Source organism: Rhinatrema bivittatum, chromosome 4, assembly GCF_901001135.1.
Source record: "Rhinatrema bivittatum chromosome 4, aRhiBiv1.1, whole genome shotgun sequence".
Classification (NCBI taxonomy): Eukaryota; Metazoa; Chordata; class Amphibia; order Gymnophiona; family Rhinatrematidae; genus Rhinatrema; species Rhinatrema bivittatum.
In genome coordinates, this window is record NC_042618.1 from 431,089,563 (window position 1) to 431,113,885 (window position 24,323).

At 48.1% G+C, this 24,323-nt stretch overlaps 1 protein-coding gene across 2 annotated transcripts in view; it reads right to left on the reverse strand.

Annotated features, from left to right (window-relative positions):
- Positions 1-13,168: 13,168 nt before the first annotated feature.
- EDEM1 (ER degradation enhancing alpha-mannosidase like protein 1) overlaps positions 13,169-24,323 on the reverse strand; it is a 43,800-nt gene continuing 32,645 nt past the window's right edge. The window contains exons 11-12 of one of the 2 annotated variants that reach the window (XM_029601458.1): positions 16,289-16,474; positions 13,169-15,615 (exon numbers count right to left, since the gene is read on the reverse strand). In XM_029601458.1, the coding sequence (XP_029457318.1) occupies positions 15,526-15,615; positions 16,289-16,474 (276 nt within the window). In that variant the 3' untranslated portion in view covers positions 13,169-15,525. Of the gene's footprint in view, positions 15,616-16,151; positions 16,475-24,323 lie in introns of those variants that run through there. The other variant, XM_029601457.1, reaches the window with a different exon arrangement.

Sequence of the window (24,323 nt, forward strand, 5' to 3'; positions counted from 1 at the left end):
AAACAAATACTTCAGTTCGGTGTACACTAAAGACCACCCTGAAGAAGGACTGTTGCTGGTAGAAGAAACTCGTTTAGGGAACAGAATGTATGGAAAGAGGTAGGAAAACAAAGTGGACAAGACCATGGGGCCGGATGAAATACATCCCAAGATATGGAGGGAGCTCAGAGATGTGCTGGTGGGTCCGCTGAAGGTCCTTTTCAATAGATCCCTGGAAACGGGAGTCTCATCTAAAACCAACAGCATTAGACTTCACCCTGTTAATTCACCTTATTCCTGGGGACCTGTCGCTGGAAGCCTGCCTTTGACATCCTAACCCCTGAGATAAGTATTGGTCTGCCATTATTTGCATGACCTCAATCTGGGCAATTTTACTTGCATTAAATTTTTATTTATTTTTTTTTTTTTTAAAGAAAAGACTTTGAGAAATGGAGCTCTTAAAGACCGATGATTATAAACAATCTGGCACACAACAATAGGACATAAGGCACTAAGATAAATGATGCTTTTCTATATGCAGTCATTATGAATACAAAGTGTGTTTTCTAAACTAGTGCGAGTTTGTCTGTCACTATTTATTTATTTGCTTTTATATACTGATATTCAACAAGTATTATCACTTGTTGAATGTCGGTTTACATGGAAACGAGATAAGTGGGTTACATTGTAACAGGGTGTGGAACTGGGAGAACATAACTGGGGAAGAGTAATTTAACAAGCTATTAAAGGATAACTTTATCTTATCATTTAGGTATATAGAGGCTCATAATAGTGATCTCATAATAATCTCACTAATAGTGAGATTCTGTTTATTTTAAAAAGCGTGCGACATCGGGATGCGAGCTGAGTGGGTTTCCGTTCACTCAACTTCTAAAGCATGCCGGCACTGCCACGTGCACCTTAACTGAATTTAGGGCGAGCCCCTTTTCCAAGCAATCAAGTCACTTCACCTTCCAGGTACAAACTTAGGTGCCGATGCAGTAAGATGCAGGCTGAAAGTGGGCGCCCGTTTTCCTAATGCGGGTGCAGCCACATGCCTGGGTGCCTGATGTAATATTTAAATGAGGGGGCTGTGTAAAAAAGGGCTCACTAGGGGAGAATTGTGCAGCTGTCGTGCTTAATTGCATTGGGCACTGAATATGAGCAACGACTTTGATTCTGCTTCTTCAGGCTGATTTTTTTCTTATTTTGCTGAAGTGTCTTATATTAAGCACCCCTTGCTATGGGCATCTAAATTGTGTAGCCATAAGAAAATATTTTTTAATCAAGCCAAAACATTTTTTTCTCCACTGCAAGCAGTAAAGTGTCACAACGACATTAAGTAGGATGACACAATGTAATACAGAGGACCGTATTTTATTTTATTTTTTAATTCTCATGAGACCTTGACTCACAAATTGACCTTACTCCACCTCTGGGGATGGGGTTAAATCTGCCATGTTAAAAAGCATGCGCTGGGCATCCAGTGCTTTCTTGCATCGGGGATAATAGCTAATAGCCTCATCTCCATGTGATGGACGCTATCTGCTACGCATTTGTTTAGGCGCGTTTTGGACGTGCTATTCTCAATATTGCATCAGTTGCTAGTCTAGCATGTAAACTCGTGTGCTAGGCTAAGCGCACTTTATTGCATCGGCCCATTAAGATTGTGAGCCCTCTAAGGACAGAGAAATACCTGAATGGAATCTGCTTTGAACTGCTGAAAAAGCTTAATATAAAAAAAAAAAAAATACATCCAAGAGAAATTGTAAAATTATCTTCATCTGTGCCTTGCCCAGGGCAGTGTCCCTTTTCCTACACCATTTCTCAAACACTTCCAGACCCTGCCACATGCCAGGAATGCTTCTTTGACTTTAACAAAGTGGAGACCACTGCATCTGAGTAGCCCCATCTCCTCAGCTTCCTCCTCTCAAGAGCTAGACTGTTAGCTAATACCAGTCTGGGTCTTTCATTAAACACTGGGCCCTGTTGTCCCCAGTTTCATATACCTGTTCTTGCCTAATCTCAGATCTACATACCACAATCTTCTGAGCCAATCTGGTGCCACCAGGATGACCCATCCCTTGTGGTCCGCCACCCTTTTCAATATTCTTGCTATCACTGGCCCGAGGGGGGGGACGACGACAAATTGGTGTCCAGTTGGCCATGGTTGATTCAACACCTCTTTCCCTTTGAGTCCTGTTCCTGGTCTTTACTGGAAACATTCCTTACCTTTGAATTCCTTTGACATGCCATCCTGCTTACTATCTTTACGAATGCTTTGTCCACTGGTTCTCATTCCCCCAAATCCAATGCATGTCTTGCTGAGATAGTCTGCCTGTACATTGTCTGCTTCTGCTATATGTCTGGTCAAAAACCCTATGAGGTGAGCTGCTGCCCAGCTCATTAGTCATGCTCTCTCCCTTTCTAAGACGAGGGCTCACAGTACCTGCCCTTGTCTGTTTACATATGCCACTGCGGTTGTGCAGGCTGTAGTATTCTTACTACTTTGGCTGTTACCCTTGGGCGCAACTTTTCAAGTTCCAGCCTTATCGCCCTTAGCTCTAAGAGATTCATAGAGAACAGCCACCCTTTCTGACTAACTGCCCTTTCACAGTGGGCTCCCCATCCTGTTTGTCTGGCTCGCTCATGAAGAAATGCGCTCACCATGGACTAATCGAAGGGGCCGGCCCACGATGTCCGTGTCACGCCGCAGCGCGAGGAGAAAAAGTATCCAGCGGCCTGGAGGTGCCCTCCCTACCAGGGAGGCACCGGGAACAGACACCCTCCCTTGAGAGTCTCGACCCCGGCTCGCCGCAGGCCGAGCAGCGGGACGGCCGCGGCGAGCCGCGGAGGGGCCGACAAATTATCGAATTGCCGCAGGGAGCGGGAAAGCGCAACTTCGCTCCCCCGAGTGCCCCGAGATCCTCAGAGGAATATTACCTCTCTGCTGCGGCAGCCCCAGGGAATGGCAGTCTCGGGGCCATGGGGCAGTCCGCGGCAATAGAGTGGGGAAAGGCTGGCACACAGCGCAGCTCCGGAGCTGAAAAGCAAAGAATCACAAGCAAAAAATCCACTTACTTAAGAGAAGAGAGAAGGAGAGTGTGTGGTAGGAGAGAAATGACTAAAGCAGCCCTGCCTGCAAGTCACAAAACTGTCCTCCGTTTTTGTTTTGTTTTCCCCAACCAAAACTAACTTGATCCAACCTTGAAAGGCAAAACCCTTAGAAAGAAAAAGTAACCAAAGATTTATTCTTCATGAAGGGGAAGCACCGGGTTCCCCTACTCCCATCTGCTGGAGTCAGAGATATACTGGGCTATTGCAGAGGGTGCACTGGTTTATATGACAGCACCCTCCGAAGCCTTGTCTGACTCCATCTGCTGGACGGGGGACATAACCCACCGTCTGGACTGATCCTGGTACGTACAGGGAACTGCCCTTCACAGTGGGCTCCCCATCCTGTTTGTCTGGCTCGCTCATGAAGAAATGCGCTCACCATGGACTTCTGCCTCTCTCCCTCATCAAAACAAATTCTGAGCCGGCCTATATAGTCTTGAGTCCTTGGACTTAAAGGACCTCCCCACTTAAAGGGCTGCTCTTAACTCAGTCCTCAGGCAGCCTTTGTGGTCTTGCCACCACTAAACCCTTTACCAGTGGCCCCAGTTCTTCTCCAAATAGGAGACATTCCTTAGAAAGCAAACTGCCCATTCTTGACTTTGAGGCTGTCTGCCACCCACTGCCTTAACCACATGAAGCTCCTGGCTACCACGACTGTTGCTACTTGCTTAGCTGAAGTACTAATCAAATCATACAGTGTATCTACTAAAGAGGGAGAACTTATCTCCTTCCACCCCTGCTATTTCCTCTGGTTCCAGCCCCTCCACCTGGTGCTGCTTTACCATTTGACCAGCATCCTGACCGTATAACTCCCCACCCCCACCAAAACTGCCACTTGCAAGGAAAGACTAAGAATTTCAAAAGACTTTTTCAACAGGGAATCCATCTTCCTATTCTGTGCACCTGTGATGGCAGCATCCCCTTCCGCAGGGTTTGTATCTTCCTTGTCACTACTGGTACCTGTGCATCTACTCTGGGTATTTTCAATAATTGATCCTCCTCCCCCTGCTGCAACAGATAAAGTGTATCCATACACTCTTGCCTTTAGGACCACATCTGGTGCTTCCCATTCTATCCTGATCATCTCTCTGATGGCTGCATGTAATGGGAAGGTTTTTTGTTGGCTTAATACCCTGCAACCTCTTTCACGCTTTCTTGAAGGTTTAATGTATGCATCATGTTCCCAATAAGGGAGCCTAATTCCTCCCTTCTATACAGCCTAACTGCTGTGTCCTTTCCTTCCCCTAGTCTCCTGAGGGGCCCTTCTTCCCCTGACCTGGGGCTCCTATTGCCTGCTCCCTTCTGGGAAGAGGCTGGGGCTAGAGAGGTTCTCTCCTTCCCATCTTGGCTTCTTTGCCCCTAATGCTATCTGATCAGAGGTGCAGGACAGCCACCCGGCACTCTCATCCTGGCCAGTGGTCCTATTTTTCATTTTTCTATACACCTGATGCATTAGCAAGATAAATTTTGTTGAAAACTCCAAATCCTAATCCAGCTCTTCCTGCCTTTGGCCCATGGGAGTTACTGCCATTTTTCTCAGGCCTGTGGGAGCATCAGCATCATCTTCCCAGCAAGCAATCTGCTCATGCTGTCTTGTCTGGCTCCTCCGACTGAGCTGGGGTCAGCTGCTCCTCAGACAGCAACTCGCTCTTCACCTCGTCCCCTCCCCAACATACCTGCTTCTCTCTTGGGGACTCGGGAGCATCACATTTGGACAAAGAGCCCACTATTGACTACTGTCTCCTTCCTCCACACTACAGACATTTCCAGCCAATATGAGCACAGGAGAACCCCCACTAAAGTTAACCTAGTTGTCCCTTTATCTAATTATTCTTTATATATATTTTAAGCAATCCCTAACTGGCCATTCACCAGCTGGAAGAAGAGAACTACTGTGTGTATGCTGATGACATACAGTTGTTCATTATTTATAAGAAACTCAGTCAATACTTTCAAGCAGATGAAGATCTATTTGCATGCTATCTAGAAATGGCTGTTCTATAATCACTTCTCATTAAACACATCTAGAACAGAGATAATGCTATCAGACAGATGTACTAAACGGCACAATATACTAGAGTTTGAGTTTGGCAGATACAAAATTAAAGCATCTTATGTGCATGATCTTGGGGGTACTGCTTGATTCCAACCTCTCTATGAAAACATCAAGAATCAATTAAAAGTAGGATATTAGAAATTAAGGATACTGAGACATTTGAAGCTACTTTTGGACCCAAATGATTTTAAGACAGTACTCCAAACCCTATTATCATTCAAGTCACTATTACTTGGTCATCCTAACACTTACATCCCTCCAGGTCCTGTACAAAACTGCCATTAGAGTTCTGACTGGTCATTCACATTATGATTATATTACTCCGATATTGGCTCACCTCCATTAGTTACCCATAAATTTTAGAATTCAGTATAAGATCTTGTCATTAATTCATAAATCATCAACACAAGAGACTCTGCGACTTGGAGCTACATTCCGAATTTACACTCCTCATCGCACATTGCATTCAGCAAATAAGGGACTCTTGATAGTCCCAACTATTCATCCTGTCCAGTTAGACTTTCTATCGCCAGACCTTTGAGGTGGAACGCTATGCTAGATCATTTGAAAATTCTGACGTAAATGGTTTTTTTTAATCTTTAAAAACTTGGCTCTACCAGCAAGCTTTTGGATCAGACAACTGGGAAAATACACAGCAGATATGAGAAATAGTATGTTATAATAAATATATCTAGGCAGACTATTTGTATTTGATTTATATTCCACCTTTAGACACATCAAAGCGGATTACATTCAGGCACTGTAGGTATTTCCCTGTCCCCAGAGGGCTCACAATCTAAGTTTGTACCTGAGGCAATGGAAGGTGAAGTGACTTGCCCAAGGTCACAAAGAGCAGCAGCAGCTTTTCTAGTTCACAGTCTGCTGCTGTAATCACTAGGCTACTCCTCCATGTATCTCTGCAACCTGTCTCCACTCCACCCCCTCAAAACTAATTGTTATGGGGAAAGAGAACCATTTAGCATGTCATTATAATTAATTTGTATGTTTTTACTTCTATATTGTTTAAATGATTTTGTGTGATATTATGTTATGTTAATTCTGAGAACCACTGCAATTTTTTTGAGCATGTGGTATATAAATAAGTTTGAATAAAAAAATAAAAAGTACTGAATAACCTCAGCTATCTCAGGCCAAAAATGATGAAAGGAAACAGCTCTCTGCCTCCACCTGCTGGCATGCAAAGGAAATCCCATTGGTTCTGGACTGGTCTGCAGAACAAAGAGGAAGTTAAGGTTTTCAGGCTTCTTCAACTTTTCCTAGCTTGTAATCATCAGCCAATCACTCAAACCCAGAGGCTACGATTCTTCTTTATTAACAGTGCACAGAGTTAAGGACTGAATAGGTGTGAAGTAAGAATATGTGAGGGACAGCCAAGGTTTGGGTAACACACAGACACACAAAGATGTTGCCACACCTCAGCAGAAGAAAGCTGACAAAACAGAGGGAAAGGTAGGAAGGCCTTGAAAATCCATCTTTCATTCAGAAGGAAGCTTAAACTAAATACTTGGCAAGTATAGCTCTTAAAATTAAAAGAACCTCAGAGGACCAAAGGCACAAGCACTTGTTTGTAAAAACACAGTACTGGATCTGGCAAACTGCACCAACATTTACCAATCTTCTTCCTCCAAATAGTTCCTGCTTGGAAATGAGTTTACTGCCCTGCTATCCCCTCTCCTCAGATGTTTTCTTTTTGGGCATTCTTCAAACTAAGTACTGTACGAACACCTTATGTAACTAATCTTTTGTCCATCTGTGCATGTGGAGAACAATACACAGGTAAGTTTCCACACAAACAGGTCAATGCAGAAAGGTGCATCTAACGCACCTTTCTGCCCGCAAATGAACGCGCACTTTCTGGGCGCAAAACATACTGCCGATGCAGCAAGGAGTTTTGCGTGCAGAAAATATGCATTACTAGATGGGACTACTATGGAAATCCCAGGCAAATGAGGGCAATTAAGCAGTACTGCCAGATGCAGAGAGGCTGCATCTGGCCAGCACGCCTTTTTTAGTGCTGGAATCTTAACTCCTGGGTCAGGGCTGGAGTTAAGTTTCCTGCACTATGAAAAAAAATAGAAAAGCAAAAAAAAAAAAAAGGCAGAACTCTGGGTAAGTGCCGGCAGCTGCTGCCACTTAACCAGATAAATACTGGATTTATCCATCTATATGGCAGCAGGAAGCAGCTGCCAGATAAGTTAGTACTTATCCAGCTACCTGGCATGGTTCGCTGCTACTTAGCTGGATAAGTACTTTATCCAGCTGTATAAGTACTTTATCCAGCTAAGTAGCAGTGACCCATGCCAGATAAATACTGATTTATCTGGCTAAGTGGTGGTGGTGGCTGCTGCCACTTAATCCAAGAGGAATGCTGCTATTAGCCTTCCCGAGTTAAAATGGGCGTTCGGCAAGCCTGAACGCACATTTTAAAGTTTAGGGGCATTTTAACTCCCGATGCATTAGCATAGCATTAGCTTATTGCATCAGGAGTTCCCTGTATGTACCTGGATCAGTCCAGACTCCTGGGTTTTGCCTCCCCTCTAGCAGATGGAGACAGAGAAAGTTTTGACAGACTCTGCCGTATATACCAAGGTGCCACCCAGTCTGCCAGTATTACTCTGTCTCCAGCAGATGGTGGAGGTGCAAAACTCACAGTCTGTACTGGTTACTTGGAAAAAAAAAATTAGAGTAGAGCTAGTCAGCTAGGACTTGGTTTAAATTTCTTAAAAAAAAAAAGAAAAGAAAAGAAAAAACGGACCAGACGGAAAGTGTCCTGTGGCCTCCCAGGGGGTTGTCAGGTCCTGAGGGGACCATCCCCCGTGGTGCTTGAGGCAACTGCGGCCAGGGTCGAGGGCCCTTCTGTGCCAGGGTGCAGCAGTGATTGGGGTGATACCGGGGAGCCCGGATCCCTCACCCCAGCAGGACCACACCAGAGCAGGACAAGATCTGCGGATCAGGTTTGGCAAACAAAATTTAAAATTTAAGAGGGGCTCTCCTTTCCTTAGCCATCGCAGCCAGCACTGGAGCTACTTTTGGTGCTGAATTTCACCAGTCGCACACATCTTTGGTAAAAATAAATAGTTTTTTTTCAGGTCTCCCTCATGCCGCGCTGAGCATCGTGCCGCGCCTCTCCCTCGATGGGTTATGTTCGTCCTGCATCCCCGGGGGCAAGGGAACCTCCAATGCCGCCGGGAGGGTAGTGCCGATGGCTTTCAGCAGTCTGCCGGCGTCTTCACCCAGTCAGTTCCCGCTGAGTGCGGGAACCGGCGCCATTTTGGGAGCCTTCTCTTAAGCGGCTCAGCTTGCGGTGGGGGGGAGGGGAATCTCCCGCCTCAGTTGTCTCTGCAGCAGCCAGCACAGAGGCCTAAATCCCCTGTGCTGATAGACTCAAACGCACAGGGAGATTTGGGGGGGGGGGGGGGGGGGGGGGGAGGAGAACAGATTCTGCCGATTCTTCCTCCTCCTTTTCATCAGAATTCATTTTACTGCTCCATAAGGCCTTCAAGGCCAAAAAAGCAGGTAAGAAGCAGTCTTCTAGTAAGGCAGTCTCTTCATCCTTCTAAATCTAGGAAGCGACCCCGGCCTGAAGGGCCAGGGGTGCCCGTGAAAGCAAAGCACCCCTTACGGACTATGGCACCACAGACTGACTGACACATCCTCGGACACGGATAGTCAGGACCTACCAGCCCAGCCCCCAAGGGGGGTGGAGGGCGAAGAGGACCAGCAGCAGAGTGCTACCGGGAGTCCCATGTTGTCGAGGGAGACGCCCCTAAAGTGGTATGCCTTTTCAGGAAGGAGGAACTCTGATCACTCATTCCTGCCATTCTAGGAGAACTGGGAATTGAGGCGCTGCAGGAAGAGTCTCGCCTAGGGTCTATGGACCCTGTGTTATTGGGCCTAAAGGGTCCTCCTACGTCCTTCCCTTTTCATTTTTCGGCTACGGACCTGCTATTCAGGGAATGGGACACCCCAGATTTGGGATTGAAGGTCACAAAGGCGATTGATAAGCTTTATCCTTTGCCATAGGAAGCTTTGGAGATCCTACGAGTTCCGAAAGTAGATGCAGCGGTGTCAGTCACAAAAAAGACCACTATCCCCGTCACGGGATCGACGGCCCTCAAGGACCTGCAGGATCAAAAGCTGGAGATGCAGCTTAAGAAAATCTGAGGTCTCTGTGCTGGGAGTCCGAGCAGCGATGTGTAGCAATTTTGCTTTAAGAGCAGGACTCCGCTGGGTCCAACAGTTACAGGCCAACAATTCACTGTCTGAAGGAGAAGCTCTTCAGGTAGGGCGCCTCTAGGCGGCTTTAGTGCGGATGCCCTTTATGACCTGTTACGGACATCTGCTCGGTCCATGGTCTCAGCACGTAGATTACTGTGGCTACGAAACCGGTCTGCGGATGTTTCTTCGAAGTCACAGTTGGGGGTCCTTGCCCTTTAAGGGCGAGCTGCTGTTTGGAAAGGAGTTGGAAGACATGATTTAGTCCTTGGGCAAGAATAAGGTTCGACTACCAGAGGACAGGCCAAGGTCGAGAGGATCCTTTTCTTCTAGGTCTCGCTTTCGTGGGAGTCGTCGCCCTCGAGCACCCAGAATGCCCACTTCTTCCTGTCGGCAGAATGGTGGCAGACAGCAGTCATAGTCCCAGTCCTTTCGTGAGTGACATTTCGCTAGACCTGGTAACTCCCAGTCTACTCCAGGCGGTAAATCTTTGGTTCCAGTGATAGGGGGCAGACTGTCTGTTTTACGAGGAATGGGCCAAAATCATATCGTACCAGTAGGTTCTATCTGTGGTAAAACACGGCTATGCTTTAGATTTTGCACGCCGACCACGTCCTCTGTTTCTGATCTCCCCATGTGGGTATGCCACAAAGCATCCAGCGGTAAAGCAGACATTGCAGCACTTCCTCGATCTAGGCGCAATTGTGGCGGTTCCTCCGTCAGTACAACAAAAGGGCCGTTACGCCATTTACTTCATCGTGCCAAAAAAAAAAAGGGGTCCTACCGGCCCCCATCCTCGATTTAAAGCCAGTCAACAGATGTCTTCGGATACCCCGCTTCCGCATGGAGACGTTACGGTCAGTCATTGCTTCAGTCCGACTGGGGGAGTTCCTAGCATCTCTGGATCTGACTGAGCATTTTTGCACATCGGGATCCGGGCAGATCAGAGGTTCCTGAGATTTTCCATCCTGGGACAGCACTACCAGTTTCAAGCTCTGCCCTTCGCCCTTGCTACAGCCCCCAGGACATTCAACAAGATCATTGTGGTGGTGGCAGAGCATCTACGCCAAGAGGGATTGTTGGTGCACTCGTACTTGGACGATTGGCTGATTCGGGCGAAGTCTGAAGCACTTTGCAGGGCAGCGATCCAGTGGGTACTACAGTTCTTGAATGCACTCGGCTGGGTAGTCAACAGGACCAAGAGTCATCTAATTTCCTCCCAATCATTGGAATTTTTGGGAGCTTTGTTAGACACCAAAATGGGAGAGAGTTTTCCTAACATCCGACCACATTGTCAAATTGCAGGGGCAGGAGAGAGGATTCCTGGCCAAGCATCCTCCGAAGGTATGGGATTACTTGCAGGTTCTAGGTTCCATGACTTCAACTCTGGAACTTGTTCCATGGGCCTTCGCTCTTATGCGTCCTTTGCAGTCAGCATTACTTTCACGTTGGAATCTGGTTTCTGAACAATTCCATCGGCTCCTGCTGCTGACGGAGTCTGCTCGGTCCAGCCTGGATTGGTGACTGCTATCGGACAATTTGAGCCGTGGCGTTCCCTTGGTTGTCCCAGAATGGATGGTGGTGACCACGAATGCCAGCCTCTCCGGTTGGGGAGCAGTTTGTCTGCGGAAATCAGTGCAAGGACAATGGTCTCTAGAGAAGTCTCGATGGTCAATCAATCAATCGACTAGAGACCAGAGCAGTCTGGCTGGCATTCCAGGCCTTCCTCCCGCTTATCAAGGGGAAGTCTGTCAGAGTGCTATCCGACAATGTGACTACGGTGGCTTACATCAATCTCCAGGGAGGAACCAAGAGTCAGCCAGTGGCATTGGAGGCTTGCTTGTTGATCAGCTGGGTGGAGCAGAACCTGATCAGCATAGCGGTGTCCCACATCGCTGGGGTCGACAACGTTCACGCGGATTTTCTAAGTCGGCATCACCTCGATCCAGGAGAGTGGGAGCTGGCGGACAGAGCCTTTCAACTCATCTGCGACAGATAGGGCACTCCTCATATGGATCTGATGGCGACATTCAAGAATTCCAAGGCTCCGCGCTTCTTTGCTCGCCGCAGAGAAATGGGAGCAGAAAGAGTAGATGCTCTAGTTCTTCCCTGGCCGACGGGTGTCCTGATTTGTGTGTTTCCTCCTTGGCCTCTAATCGGCAAAATACTCAGGCGAACAGAGAAACATCCAGACGTGGTGGTGGCTCCCGTGTGGCCGCGTCGGCCGTGGTTTGCGGATCTGGTCAATCTAGTGGTGGAGGGCCCCCTGCGGTTCCAGTCTCTTCCGAACCTTCTTCATCAGGGGCCCGTCTGTTTCGATCAGGCCGATCGCTTCTGTATAGCGGCATGGCTTTTGAGAGGCAAAGCCTAAAGGGCAAAGGATATACCGATGCGGTGGTGGCTACTCTGTTGAGATCGCAGAAAGCTTCAACTTCCTTGTCTTATGCCCGCGTCTGGTGCGTGAACTGGGGGGTTGTGCCCACCCGGGCATCCATAATCTGATATCTTGCGTTTCCTTCAGGCTGGGTTAGCAAAGGGGTTATAGTGTAGTTCCTTGAAGGTGCAGGTGGCAGCTTTTGGGTATTGTGCAGTACCATACATAGTGTAGCGTTGGCCGCACATCCGGATGTCTCCCATTTCCTTAGGGGAGCGAAGCATTTGCGCCCTCCGGTGAGCCAGCCATGCCCGTCTTGGAGTCTAAACTTGGTCCTTACGACTTTGTGCGCTGCGCCCTTTGAGCCTTTAAAAAGGGCTACATAGAAAGAACTCACGTTGAAAGTGGTATTTCTAGTAGCGATTTCCCTCTGCTCACAGAGTTTCCGAGCTTCAGGCATTGTCGTGCAGGGAGCTTTTCTTGATATCGGATTCGGATGTGTCCTTACGAACTGTTCCTTCCTTTCTTCCAAAGATAGTTTTTTCCTTTCATTTGAATCGCTCTGTGGAGCTCCCGTCCTTTTCTGATTTGGACAGGTTGGAGCCTCTCTAAGGACTTGAGGAAGTTGGACATTCGCAGGGCTCTGCTGCGGTACCTGGAGGTTACCAATGATTTTCAGGTCTCGGATCACCTCTTTGTCCTCTGGAGTGGTCCAAAACGAGGAAATATGACGTCTAAGACCACGATAGCCTGGTGGCTAAAGGAAGCGATAAATTCTGCGTATTTACTACATGGTAGGCCCTTGCCAGTAGGGCTTCGAGCACATTCTACCCGGTCTCAGGTGGCTTCATGGGCGGAACGTCAACAGATTTCGCCTCAGGAGATTTGCAGAGCAACTACATGGAAGTCCTTGCATACCTTTGCGAGGCATTACAGGCTGGATGTCCAGGCGCCAGGCCCAGAAAAGTTTGGAGAGGGTGTGCTGAGAGCGGGCCTCTCCGGATCCCATCCCAGGTAAGGATGGCTCTGGTACATCCCAGGAGTCTGGACTGATCCGGGTACGTACAGGGAAAAGAAAATTGATTGTTACCTGATAATTTTCGTTCCTGTAGTACCACGGATCAGTCTAGAGTCCTGCCCGTTGCATGCATGCAGGTAATGGAGAATCCGCTCATTCAGCTTTGATTTACTTTTGGTATGCAGATAGATCTTAATCTGTTTTCATGGTTTGGGTCACAGTTGGGGTTAGTAATCCCGTTTGAGTTTATGGTTCCTGTATATAGTTAGTTTGGTTTTGAACCATTCTGCTTTGACACTAATACTGGCAGACTGTGGGTGGCACCTCGGTATATAAGGCAGAGTCTGTCAAAACTTTCTCTGTTTCCATCTGCTGGAGGGGAGGCAAAACCCAGGAGTCTGGACTGATCCGTGGTACTACAGGAACAAAAATTATCAGGTAAGAACCAATTTTCTGTTAACAAAAAATTAATCTGGACATTAAAAACATGCGCTGAAAACCAACACAGTTTCTTAATGGCCAGATTATTGCATTGGCCTGAAAGACAGATAACAGACAAAGGAGCTGGTCATCAGAACAGTGTGGTTGCTGCGACTCCCAAGGAACCAAAGAAAGTCAGGAGCCAGCCACCAAAAAAGGACAGTGTGGGATTGGAGGGAAGAAATGAAGAGTAAGTATGGGGAGGGGGAGAGAAGAGTGAAGGGAGAAAGGAGAGTATGGGGTGAGAATAGAGTGGGGGCAGGCATGAAAGACGGTCACCAACCCCCAGCCCATCCACCTCAACTAAACAGGGTAGGGGTCCCTCACGAGAAGCCCCGATGCCTGGGAGGAAGGTTCAGAGTACAAATCAAATATAGGACCAAAAAATACTGGAACAAACTGCAGGTTTATGCATCAGTCACCAACTGCTGGAGACAGATTAATACTGAGGAACTGCAGTTGGCATCAGGGTATATAAAGCGGTGTCAGTTTTACTTTCTTTGTCTCCACCTGCTGGCACGGATGAATAAACCCAGGAGTCTGGATTGATCCGGGTACGTACAAGGAATGAATCTCTCTATTCTCTCTTCATTGACTCCAATCATCTCCATTCTCGAGAAGTGGAGGGATGCATGGGAGAGAAGACAGGAATACAGACAGTGAGCTGAGGAGAAGGGAAAGTGAGATGTGAGAGGACTGCACCTTGACAATGTTAAGTACAGGAGATAGCTTCATGGGGATGGAATGGGAGGGGTGCACTCACCATGGACGTCTGCCACCCTCCCTCATCAAAACAAATTGAGGAGTTGGGGAGTGCCAGAAGTTCACAGTGAGTGCATTTCATCCCTGGTAAGTGCTGGAGGTAAATAACACCTTTGCAAATGTTGTGCATTCTATGAGTAAATGTTTCCAATATTCATATATCCTCTGCATTTAATGCGACTTTGTTAGGACTGTCAACTTCCATGAGACGGTGATCCAGTCCTGGTTTTCTAATCCCTTTCCCAGTCCTAGGACACGATCTTGTTTTTTACTTCCAACACTGCTTCCTAACATTAAGCTCTGCTCAGGAGGCAAGCGACACCTGGAACATATTGTTAAACGCACACTGTTACTAAATAACAGTGGAGGTAACACATATGTACCTGTACACATTCAAACACCATTTTTTTCACTCTCTCTGACCTCTGTGGTCCCTTCTTATATCATGCTTTTCTGATGCAGGTTTTAAGTCATTAAACTACTCAGTTTTAAGATGGCACAATGCTGAATTGAAACCCACACGTTTTAGCAGTACTAAAAGGCTAGAAACCAGCAAATGGCGAGGCACAGCTTAAAAATAAAATCCTTTTTCCATCTATATTCAGAACTATACTTCAGGCACGAGTGCTGACCCCATGCTAGGTCTCCAAGAAAGAAGTTAATAAAGTGCTGGCAGTAAGATACAGCTAGGATGGCAAAGGGAGTTAGCTAACAGTTAATAGAAAAGGCTAACCCCAAAATACAGAGAACAATAACTCCTTACCCTGAGAGGCATATAAAAATGATACAGAGTCACAGAGGAACATGTGGCCAGAGGCAATTTCTTCTAATGTGCTGTAGCTCATAGAGACAGCTAGTAGATGCTAGAAAATAGATCCTAAGGCACTGTATGAAAGCTTCTGACCCCAGGAATGGATCATCACTCTGTTTAAAGTTATTTCAGGCATCATGCTGCATGTGCAGCATAAAGGGAAAAAAAAAAAAAAAAAAAAAAAGAGTGCCACATCTAAACCTGAAGGCTGGCTTTCTTAAACCATGATTGTAAACAGTCCGAAGCAAGGTTCCAGCCACACAGCTATTCTGCAGACTGCTGCAAAGACGTCATTGCTTTAGGGTAAAACTGGAACTTGGCACCAACATGACCACAGGTGGAATTGCAGAGGACAGCACATCCGGCCTCAAAGGAAAGCAAAATAGGATAAAAAGGGTTCTAAGTAAGGCCTTTGATGTTTGTTCCTGAGATGTTTTACTTACTCGTCACAGCTTCAGAGCTACGATGCACCACAGGAAGGCACCAAGCTTGTGACCCAGCCTTCTGTCAACTGCTGCAGCCTCCACGGGGTCCTTCAAGAATCCGTCCACCAGAACAGGGTGAAGTATTCTTGTGAAGAGGAAATTGTGGGTCATAAAGCAGGTGTGTGTGAGAGAGAGGGTAGACTTGCAGGCCACCAGCCTTCTTCTCAGAGCTCCACGAATTCTCTCTCGAGGTAGAACAGGATGGTGTCAGATAAGACCAACCATTTGATCAATCTGTCTCATGTAGATACTCTTCAGAGGCAGAGAATATCTGCGCTCATCAGGGACCCGATTACACTGGAACAGAAATAAGACATTACTAGTCCCTCCAGTTCCTTTACCATCAACCCAGCATGTACAGCCAATGGGAAGTCACTGCTCCGGTTAGCCAGCCACCCTTTAAAATAGCAGCACTACCCAAAAATGGTTTTATTCTGATTTTAGTGTTTAACTTTTCAGAAAGCTCCTCATCTCCTCCTCTAAATAAATCAGGATCAGCTATACTGATCTCCCAAACACCACCATCAGATATCACACTTATACATATAAAGAATGAATACAGCACGGATAGCTAAAGAGCAGATCAGAGCCCCTTGCAGGCATCACCCAGCTACACATAAACCATTAACACAGCATGGACTGCTGAGGAGCAGATCTTCACCACAACCAGGGATCACACTGATACAAGTAAAGCATGAATACAGCACAGACAGCTGAAAAGAGGGGCTCATGACGAGGTTTTCAAAAAGGGTGCATGGCTATAATAACAGACGCACGGCTTTCATTAAAAATGTTTAAAACAAGAAGTATATCATGTCAAAAATGCAGGCTGTTATAACTACATAAAAAATGTGTTCTACGCTGTTACCAAGGGAACACATCCTCTCCCATCTTCCCTCAGCGCTGCACCATGAGCCTCCCCCACCCCACAGGAAGCACGGGCATCAGGCCAGGACCATTCAGTGCTTACATTACAGCTGCCATTTCTCTCTGTGGATCTGAGCCTGCCCTCAGGTTTCTCCTCCTCGTGGTCCCTGGGGAAAATGTCCTGCCAGAGTGAGTCACGAAGGCGTTTATCCAATGGCACAATGTGCCCCTCAGTAGTAAACAGATATCTATTTCCAGATTTGTGCACTGGATTCTCTTCATCAAACAGCTTAAAAGGGAAAAAAACGCATAATCACAAACCCCAAAATACTACAGGACAAGCCCGGTGAGAATACCCCCTGCCCACATACCAGATGCAGAAAAGAACATTGCAAACTCACAAAAAAAGCTACATAACCCGATATTCTAGATAGGCACCTAGATCTGTCTTAATATAAATCCCCCTGCCTAAAAAGGAGGTGGCACGAGCTAGCTAGGGGGAATGAAGTTAGGTGCTCAGTGATGACTTCCAGCACTGGGCACTTTAACCATAGTCGACTGAACTTTTGGAGCCCAATGTATATATTCAACCCAAAATTAAGTTTCCTTTAGATCCCCTGAATATAGGAGCCTAACTTTAGTACCAGGCTCATAGTAACCTATGAAGAAGATACAGTCAGTCAAGTTCCATTCTCAAAGCATTCGGCCCCACCGTGAAGAGGGAGGTTCCATTTTGTTCTGAAGAAATTCCTTTTTGCTCTCATCTCCCCTCCCCCTGTTTTCTTCTCCCTTGGTGGTCTCTGCCACTCCTCCCTCCCCCAAATGGCACTGCCCATATAGCTCAGACCTAGCCTTAGAGGAGCTGCACCAGCCCGAAAGCTGGATGGCCACCTCCTCAATGTTGCTTGTGGGTTGGTATTGACAGCCACCTTTCCTCTCTCCATGCAGCTCAGCACACTATATCTGTTGTATGACCAGGCCCAGTCAGCCCTGATGGATTCACAGTGGGCAGGAAGCCAAATCCAGACTGCTCACCATACAGCACTATAGTATGAGTTACAAAGATAACCCAAATAGGAAAATTAGTTCTTACCTACTAATTTTCATTACTGTAATACCACAGATCAGTCTAGACCAGTGGGTTATTCATCCCTTCCAGTAGATGGGAGTCAGAGAACAAAAAACTTTGAGGCACTGGTACTTAACTGAGAGTGCCACCTGCAGGACCTCAGTATTGACCTGTACCCAAGCCAAGATACTTTAGAAACCCCTTCACACACAAACCTTATTTGTCAAGAACCAAACAAGACAAGGAAATGAATCCTGTAACTGCCCTCTAAGAGAAAAATTCTGTACTAAGCAGCAAAATTTGGCATAAAATCAGTCTTTCGTATCAAATGGGAGGGCCTGTGGAATGATCACTGGTATTACAGGAACGAAAATTAGTAGGTAAGAACCAATTTTCCTTTCCTGAACATACCCAGATCAGTCCAGACCAGTGGTATGTACCCAAGCACCCATAAACTGGGCGGGCCCCGAAAGACCCACGCGCAAGACACTCTCCCCAAAGGACGGCTCATCCTGTGCCCTGACATCCAGACGATAATGCCTGGTAAAGGTATGGATTGAGGACCACACTGCTGTCCTACAAATCTGGGGCAACAGAAGTTGACACTCAGCCCAGGAAGCAGCCTGTGCCCTAGTGGAATGCACCCACAAACCAACAGGAATTTGTTGTACCTTACAAATGAAGTTGAACAAATGGCCTCCCTAAGCCAACGAGATATGGTAGCCTTAGAGGCTTCGTCCCCTTTCTTCAATCCACTGAAGAGGACAAACAGATGATCTGAGCGACGATAAGCATTAGTAACCTCCAAATACCGAAGTAGCATCCGCCGCACATCCAGAAGTAATTCTCTATCTTGAGGAGAATCTTTCAATCACTCTGGAAAAACCAGATCTACAGTCTGATTAACATGAAAGGCAGACACCACCTTAGGACAAAGGAAGGCACTGTTCTCAATGAAATTCCTTTCCTTCCCCGGAAATCCGCAAAAATGGATCCCTACATGACAGAGCCTGAAGTTCTGAAATCCTTTGAGCTGAACAAAAGCTACCAAAAAGCTACCAAAAAGACCACTTTGAGCTGAACAAAAGCTACCAAAATACCACTTTCAGAGTAGCCCTTCTTAAGGGTTCAAAGGGAGTCTGCAAGAACACAAAGTACGAGGTCTTTCACACTGGAGGACGTAACAGCTTAGCCCATTTGAGGAACCTTACCACATCCGGATGAACAGAGTCCTGCCCTGAAACCTACCTCTAAACGCACCCAAGGCAGCACCTGCACACAGAGAGTTGTAAGCCAAACCCTTGGACAACCTTTGCTGCAGGAATTCCAGCACATGCGACACTTCCACTGAGAGGATCTAGACAACACAGATGACATCAAACTTCAAACAGTTTCCAGACCCTATTATATACCTTAGAGGTCGACAGTCTTCTAGATTGAAGAGTAGAGATGACCTATTCGGAGTAACCCTTCAATCAAAGTCTCCTCCTTTCAAAAGCTGAGCCACGAGACAAAAGCGATCCTCCCATTCAAAAATATGAGACTCTGATGCAACAGGTCTGGAAGATGAGTCAGACTAAGAAGACATTCCTCCGCAAGGCGCACCAAATCTGTGAATCACGGACTCCGCAACCATTCCAGTGTCACTAGAACCACGGTCTCGTGATGTGATTCTGTGCGCCTGAGAACTCGACCTATGAGGGGCCAAGGAGGAAAGATGTACAGAAGAAGTCCTACTGGCTAAGGGCACACCAGAGCATCGAGGCCCACCGAACAGAGTTCCTTTTGGCAACTGAAGAATCTCTCCTCAGAGTTGAGCTGTGTCTCCTTAAGATCCAATTGAGGCGTGCCCCACCTCGTACAGATGTGGTTCCACACCTCCGGGGACAACTCCCACTCCCCAGGATCCAACTGCTGCCTTCTGAGGAAGTCCGCCTGCACGTTGTCTACTTCCACTACATGCGATGCTGCTAGGCCTTCAAAATGATGCTCCGCCCAGGCAAAAAATCTCTGGGCCTCCAATGCCACTGCTAGACTCTGTGCTGCCCTGCCAATTGATGTATGCCACCAGCCGTCACGTTGTCCCGAGTACACTCGAACTATATGACCCCAGACCAGAAGCAGAAAAACCTCTAGGGCTCGACAGACTGCCCTCGTTTCGAGGCAATTGATGGACCAGAACTTCTCCTCTGGTTGATACAGACCTTGCACAGACTGGCCCAAGCACACTGCTCCCCAGCCGGAAAAGCTTGAGTCCGTGGAGACCACCACCCAGTCCAGAGGCTCCAGATCCATCCCCTTCTCTAAATTGAGACTAGACAGCCAACACGAGAGACTGGACCTGAACTCCCGAAGTAGAGACAAGGGAAGATGAAATGTCTCTGAGCAGGGACTCCACCTGGACAACAGCACGTATTGCAGTTGGTCTCATGTGTGCATACGCCCACGGAACCAAGTGCAATGTGGATGCCATGGACCCCAGGACCTGTAAATAATCCCACACTTTGGGCACCTCCAGCTGAAGAAGACACTTAACCTGAGACTGCAACTTCGATACCTGGTCTGCTGCCAGAAAAACCCTGCCTCGCTGAGTGTCTAAGCGGGCCCCTAAGTAATCTAGTGACTGAGTCGGCTCCAACTGACACTTCTGCACATTGATAACCCAACCAAGAGACTAAGGTGGACATCACTCTTTGGATGGACTTCTTGCATTCTGCCCTGGACTTCACTCGAGCCAAACAATCATCCAGATCTGGGTGGACCAAAATTCCCTCCCAGCAAAGAGCCACAGCCGCCACCACCACCTTGGTGAACGTGCGGGCTGCCATCGCCAAGCGGAACAGGAGGGCTCTGAACTGAAAATATTGACACTACACTTTGAAGCGAAGAAACTTCTGATGTTCCTGCTGACTGAGGATGTGCAGGTACACTTCCATTAGGTCCAGGGAGGTGAGAAATTCTCCTTTGCAAACTGCTGCCATCTCCATGCAAAAGCGCGGAACTCGAAGGAACCAATTCACCTTCCACAAATAGAGAATGGACCGAAAGGAGCCCTCCTTTTTCAGCACTGCAAAGTAAACAGAATACCTCCCCTGACTCTGTTCCTTCAGAAGGACGGGAACAATGGCCTTTAGGGCGAGCAGCCTTTGCAGTGTCCCCAACACTGCCTCCCACCTGACACACGAGACCACTTGGGACTCCACAAAGGGCTCCCGAGGTGAGCACAAAGAAATCTAGAGTATAGACTTCTCATATCACCTCCAACACCCAACGAACCGAGGTAATCTTTTCCCACTCCTCACAGAAGCTAGACAAGCTGCCTCCTACAGCTTCTATGGAGGAGGGGACCACTGGCTTCATTGGGCTGATTTTCTGCTCCCGGTGCCTTGCCCAATGCTATCTCTGCCAGACCTGTGTACTCCACAAAAGGACTGATGGTGCCCGCCGTCCTGTTATGGAGACTGAAACAGACAAGGACTTGCTGGAATGAAACAGACGGGAATCCGAAAAACGAGCCCGAGAAGAAAACAAACACATTCTTACCGGCTTCCTGTCCTCCAGTAATCTATTCCCCTTGGACTCCTCCAAGACCTTCATCAACTGATCCAGATCCTCTCCAAATAACAGCTTCCCCTTAAGGGAAGATTACAGAGCTAGACCTTGGATGATAAATCTGCAGACTGGTTACGTAACCACAGCAGCCTACGAGTTGCTACCAAGGACAGCATGCAGTGAGCTGATGTATGCACCAAATCATACAAAGCATCTGCCACATAGGCTATGGCTGCCTCCAGAAGCGTGGCCTGCAATGCGCAGCCGTCCGCCAGCATTGGGCCCTTCTGAACCTAACAGAGACAGGTCCTTTGCATTAAACTGGCACAGACAGCTGCTCGAAGACTCAATGCTGAGTCCTGAAACATCCGTTAAAGTTGCACCTCCAGCTTACAATCCTGGACATCCTTCAGAGACGCTGCCCTGGCCATCAGGATCGTTGTCTTCTTTGTTACCAGAGATGGCTGCGTCTACCTTCAGGATCCTCAACAATTCCAGGGAGTCCTCCATTAAGGAGTAAAGCTTGGCCATCACTCTGCCCACCTTCAGGCCAGCATCCGGGGAGTCCCACTCCCGGTTCACCAGCTTACGGATCTTCTTGGGCAATGAAAAGGCGCTACTGTCTCCCCTCAGCCCACCCAGGACTGGGTTAACACCCTCATTATCCGACTCTTCCTTAGTGACCTTCACTCCTAATTCTTCCAGCACCTGCGGGATGAGGGGGCAAAGTTCATCTCTTTCATACAGACACACTATCCGCAGATTGTCTCCCTCTGAGATCAGGAACTAGTCAGGATCAGGTCTCATCTCAGTCAGGGGTCGGGGCGCATCCGGGTCAGCTCCTGCATCGAGGGGGTCCAATTGGGACTGATCCGAGCCCCCATCATCTCTGGGACCAGCCTCTGCAGCCGCACGGCACAAACCCAGGCGCTGAATAAATCTGCCAGTCCCCCAAGAAGCCACTTTAGATTTTTTTAGCCGCGGGGGCCTTCTTCCTCCAGTTCTCCTAGCCAGGTAGGCCTTATGGAGAAGGAGAATAAAATCTGGGGAAAAAATCCCCCGATTCATCTTCTCCCAATCCCGGGGGACTGTCAGCCGCCTCACCCTCCCCTTCCGAGGCATCCTGCCTGACCGGTAATGCAGGAGAACACTCTGTGTTCTCCTGCATTACCTCCCCGGCAGCAACGGGAACAGACCCTGCTGACCTCCTATCGCGATTTCCTGTGTAGCTCGAGGGGCCTTCCTGCCCCGAAATGCACGCCCAGAACAGGAAAAGGAAAATTAGTTTACCTGATAAGTTTCGTTCCTGTAGTACCACGGATCAGTCCAGACACCTGGGTTTGGCCTCCGCACCAGCAGATGGAGACAGAAGTTTTTACAACAACCCTGGCATATATACCAAGGTGCCACCCACAGACCCTCAGTCTTACGTAATGTCAAAGCAGCATGGAACAAACACCCAAAGCAACTAGCTTCCCATCTATAAGGCTCAAACCCCAAACTGGGAACAGAACTCATAGAACCAAAAGAACCAGCGAAATACTAACCTTTTGAAAAGAAGAATCATATACGAGCAGACTCAGTTACTTAAGTGAACACAGTTACGGACGGGGCTCTGAACTGATCCGTGGTACTACAGGAATGAAAATTATCAGGTAAGAAACTAATTTTCCTTTCCCTGTACGTACCCGGATCAGTCCAGACACCTGGGATGTACCAGAGCCAACTTACCTAGGGTGGGAGCCGGAGAGGCCCGTTCTGAGCACTCCTCCTCCAAAGCTCCCGGAATCAGAAGCCTGCACATCCGATCTATAATGCCTTGCAAAAGTATGCAAAGATTTCAAAGTAGCCGCCCTACAAATTTCCTGGGGCGAAACTTGTTGATATTCCACCCAAGAGGCAGCTTGTGAACGCGTAGAATGGGCGCGAAGCCCTACCTGCACTGTCTTACCGCGCAGCAAATACGCTGATCCGAGCGCTTCCTTTAGCCAGCGAGCTATCGTAGTCTTCGAGGCCATACCCCCTCTTTTCGGACCACTCCTCAACACAAAAAGATGGTCCGATACCCAGAAAGGATTTGTAACCTCCAAATATCGGAGCAGAGCCCTACGGACATCCAGTTTCCTTAAATCCTTCGCCACTGGATCCGACCGGTCCCCTCCTGAAAAGGAGGGAAGCTCAACCGACTGATTCATGTGAAAGGACGACACCACCTTCGGAAGAAAGGAGGGAACCGTCCGCAAGGACACACCGGAATCGGTAATCCGTAAGAATGGTTCCCTGCACGACAACGTCTGCAATTCCAACACCTTACGTGCCGAAGAAATCGCAACCAAAAATACCACCTTCAGCGTGAGATCCTTCAGTGTTGTTTGCTTAATAGGCTCAAAGGGCGGTGCACACAATGCCGAAAGCACCAAATTGAGGTTCCAGGAAGGGCACCGATGGCGAAGTGGTGGACAAATGTTTCCCCCCCCCCGAAGAAAACACGTCACATCAGGGTGCAACGCTAAGGCCACTCCCTTGATCCGACCTCTGAGACAACCTAGCGCTGCAACCTGTACCTGTAGTGAACTACAAGATAGACCCTTAGAAAGACCGGCCTGAAGGAAGCAGAGAATATCCAGGACAGACGCCCGTGTAGGATCCACCAAGCGGTCCACACACCAGGCTTCAAAAAAACTTTCCCGACTGACATATGCCAGGGAAGTAGAAGGCTTTCGCGACCTCAACAACGTAGCCACCACCGCATCAGAATAACCCTTATTCTTCAACCATTGCATCTCAAAAGCCATGCCGCTAGACAGAAGCAATCCGTCTCTTCCAAACAGATGGGGCCTTGATGAAGAAGAGCCGCAGAGTCCCGAAACCTGAGAGGTTCTGTGGTGGTCAGATTGAGCAGATCCGCAACCAGGGACACCGCGGCCATTCCGGAGCCACTAGGATCATCTCCGCCGGATGGAGCTCTATTCGCTGGAGCACCTTTCCGATCAGCGGCCAAGGAGGAAACACGTACAAATAAGATGTTCTGCCAGGGGAGAACCAGGGCATCGACCCCTTCGGCTCCTGGTTCCCTGCGCAGACTGTAAAAGCGTGGGGCCTTGGCATTCTTGAAAGTGGCCATCAGATCCATACATGGCGTGCCCCACCAATGGCAGATGAGTTGAAATGCTTCGTCGGCCAACTCCCACTCTCCGGGATCGAGATGGCGACGACTGAGGAAGTCCGCCTGAACGTTGTCTATGCTGGCGATGTGGGAAGCCGCAAGGCTGACAAGATGCCGTTCCACCCAGGCCATCAACTATGTCACCTCGGTCGCTACCGGACAACTCCTTGTTCCCCCTTGACGATTGATATAGGCCACCGTGGTTGCATTGCCAACAATACTCTGACTTCCCCTGAAGAAGCGGAAGGAAAGCCTGCAAAGCCAGAGTCACTGCCCTTGTCTCCAAGTAGTTGATTGACCACTGAAATTGGTCTCTGGACCATTGCCCATGCACAGACTTTCCCAGACAAA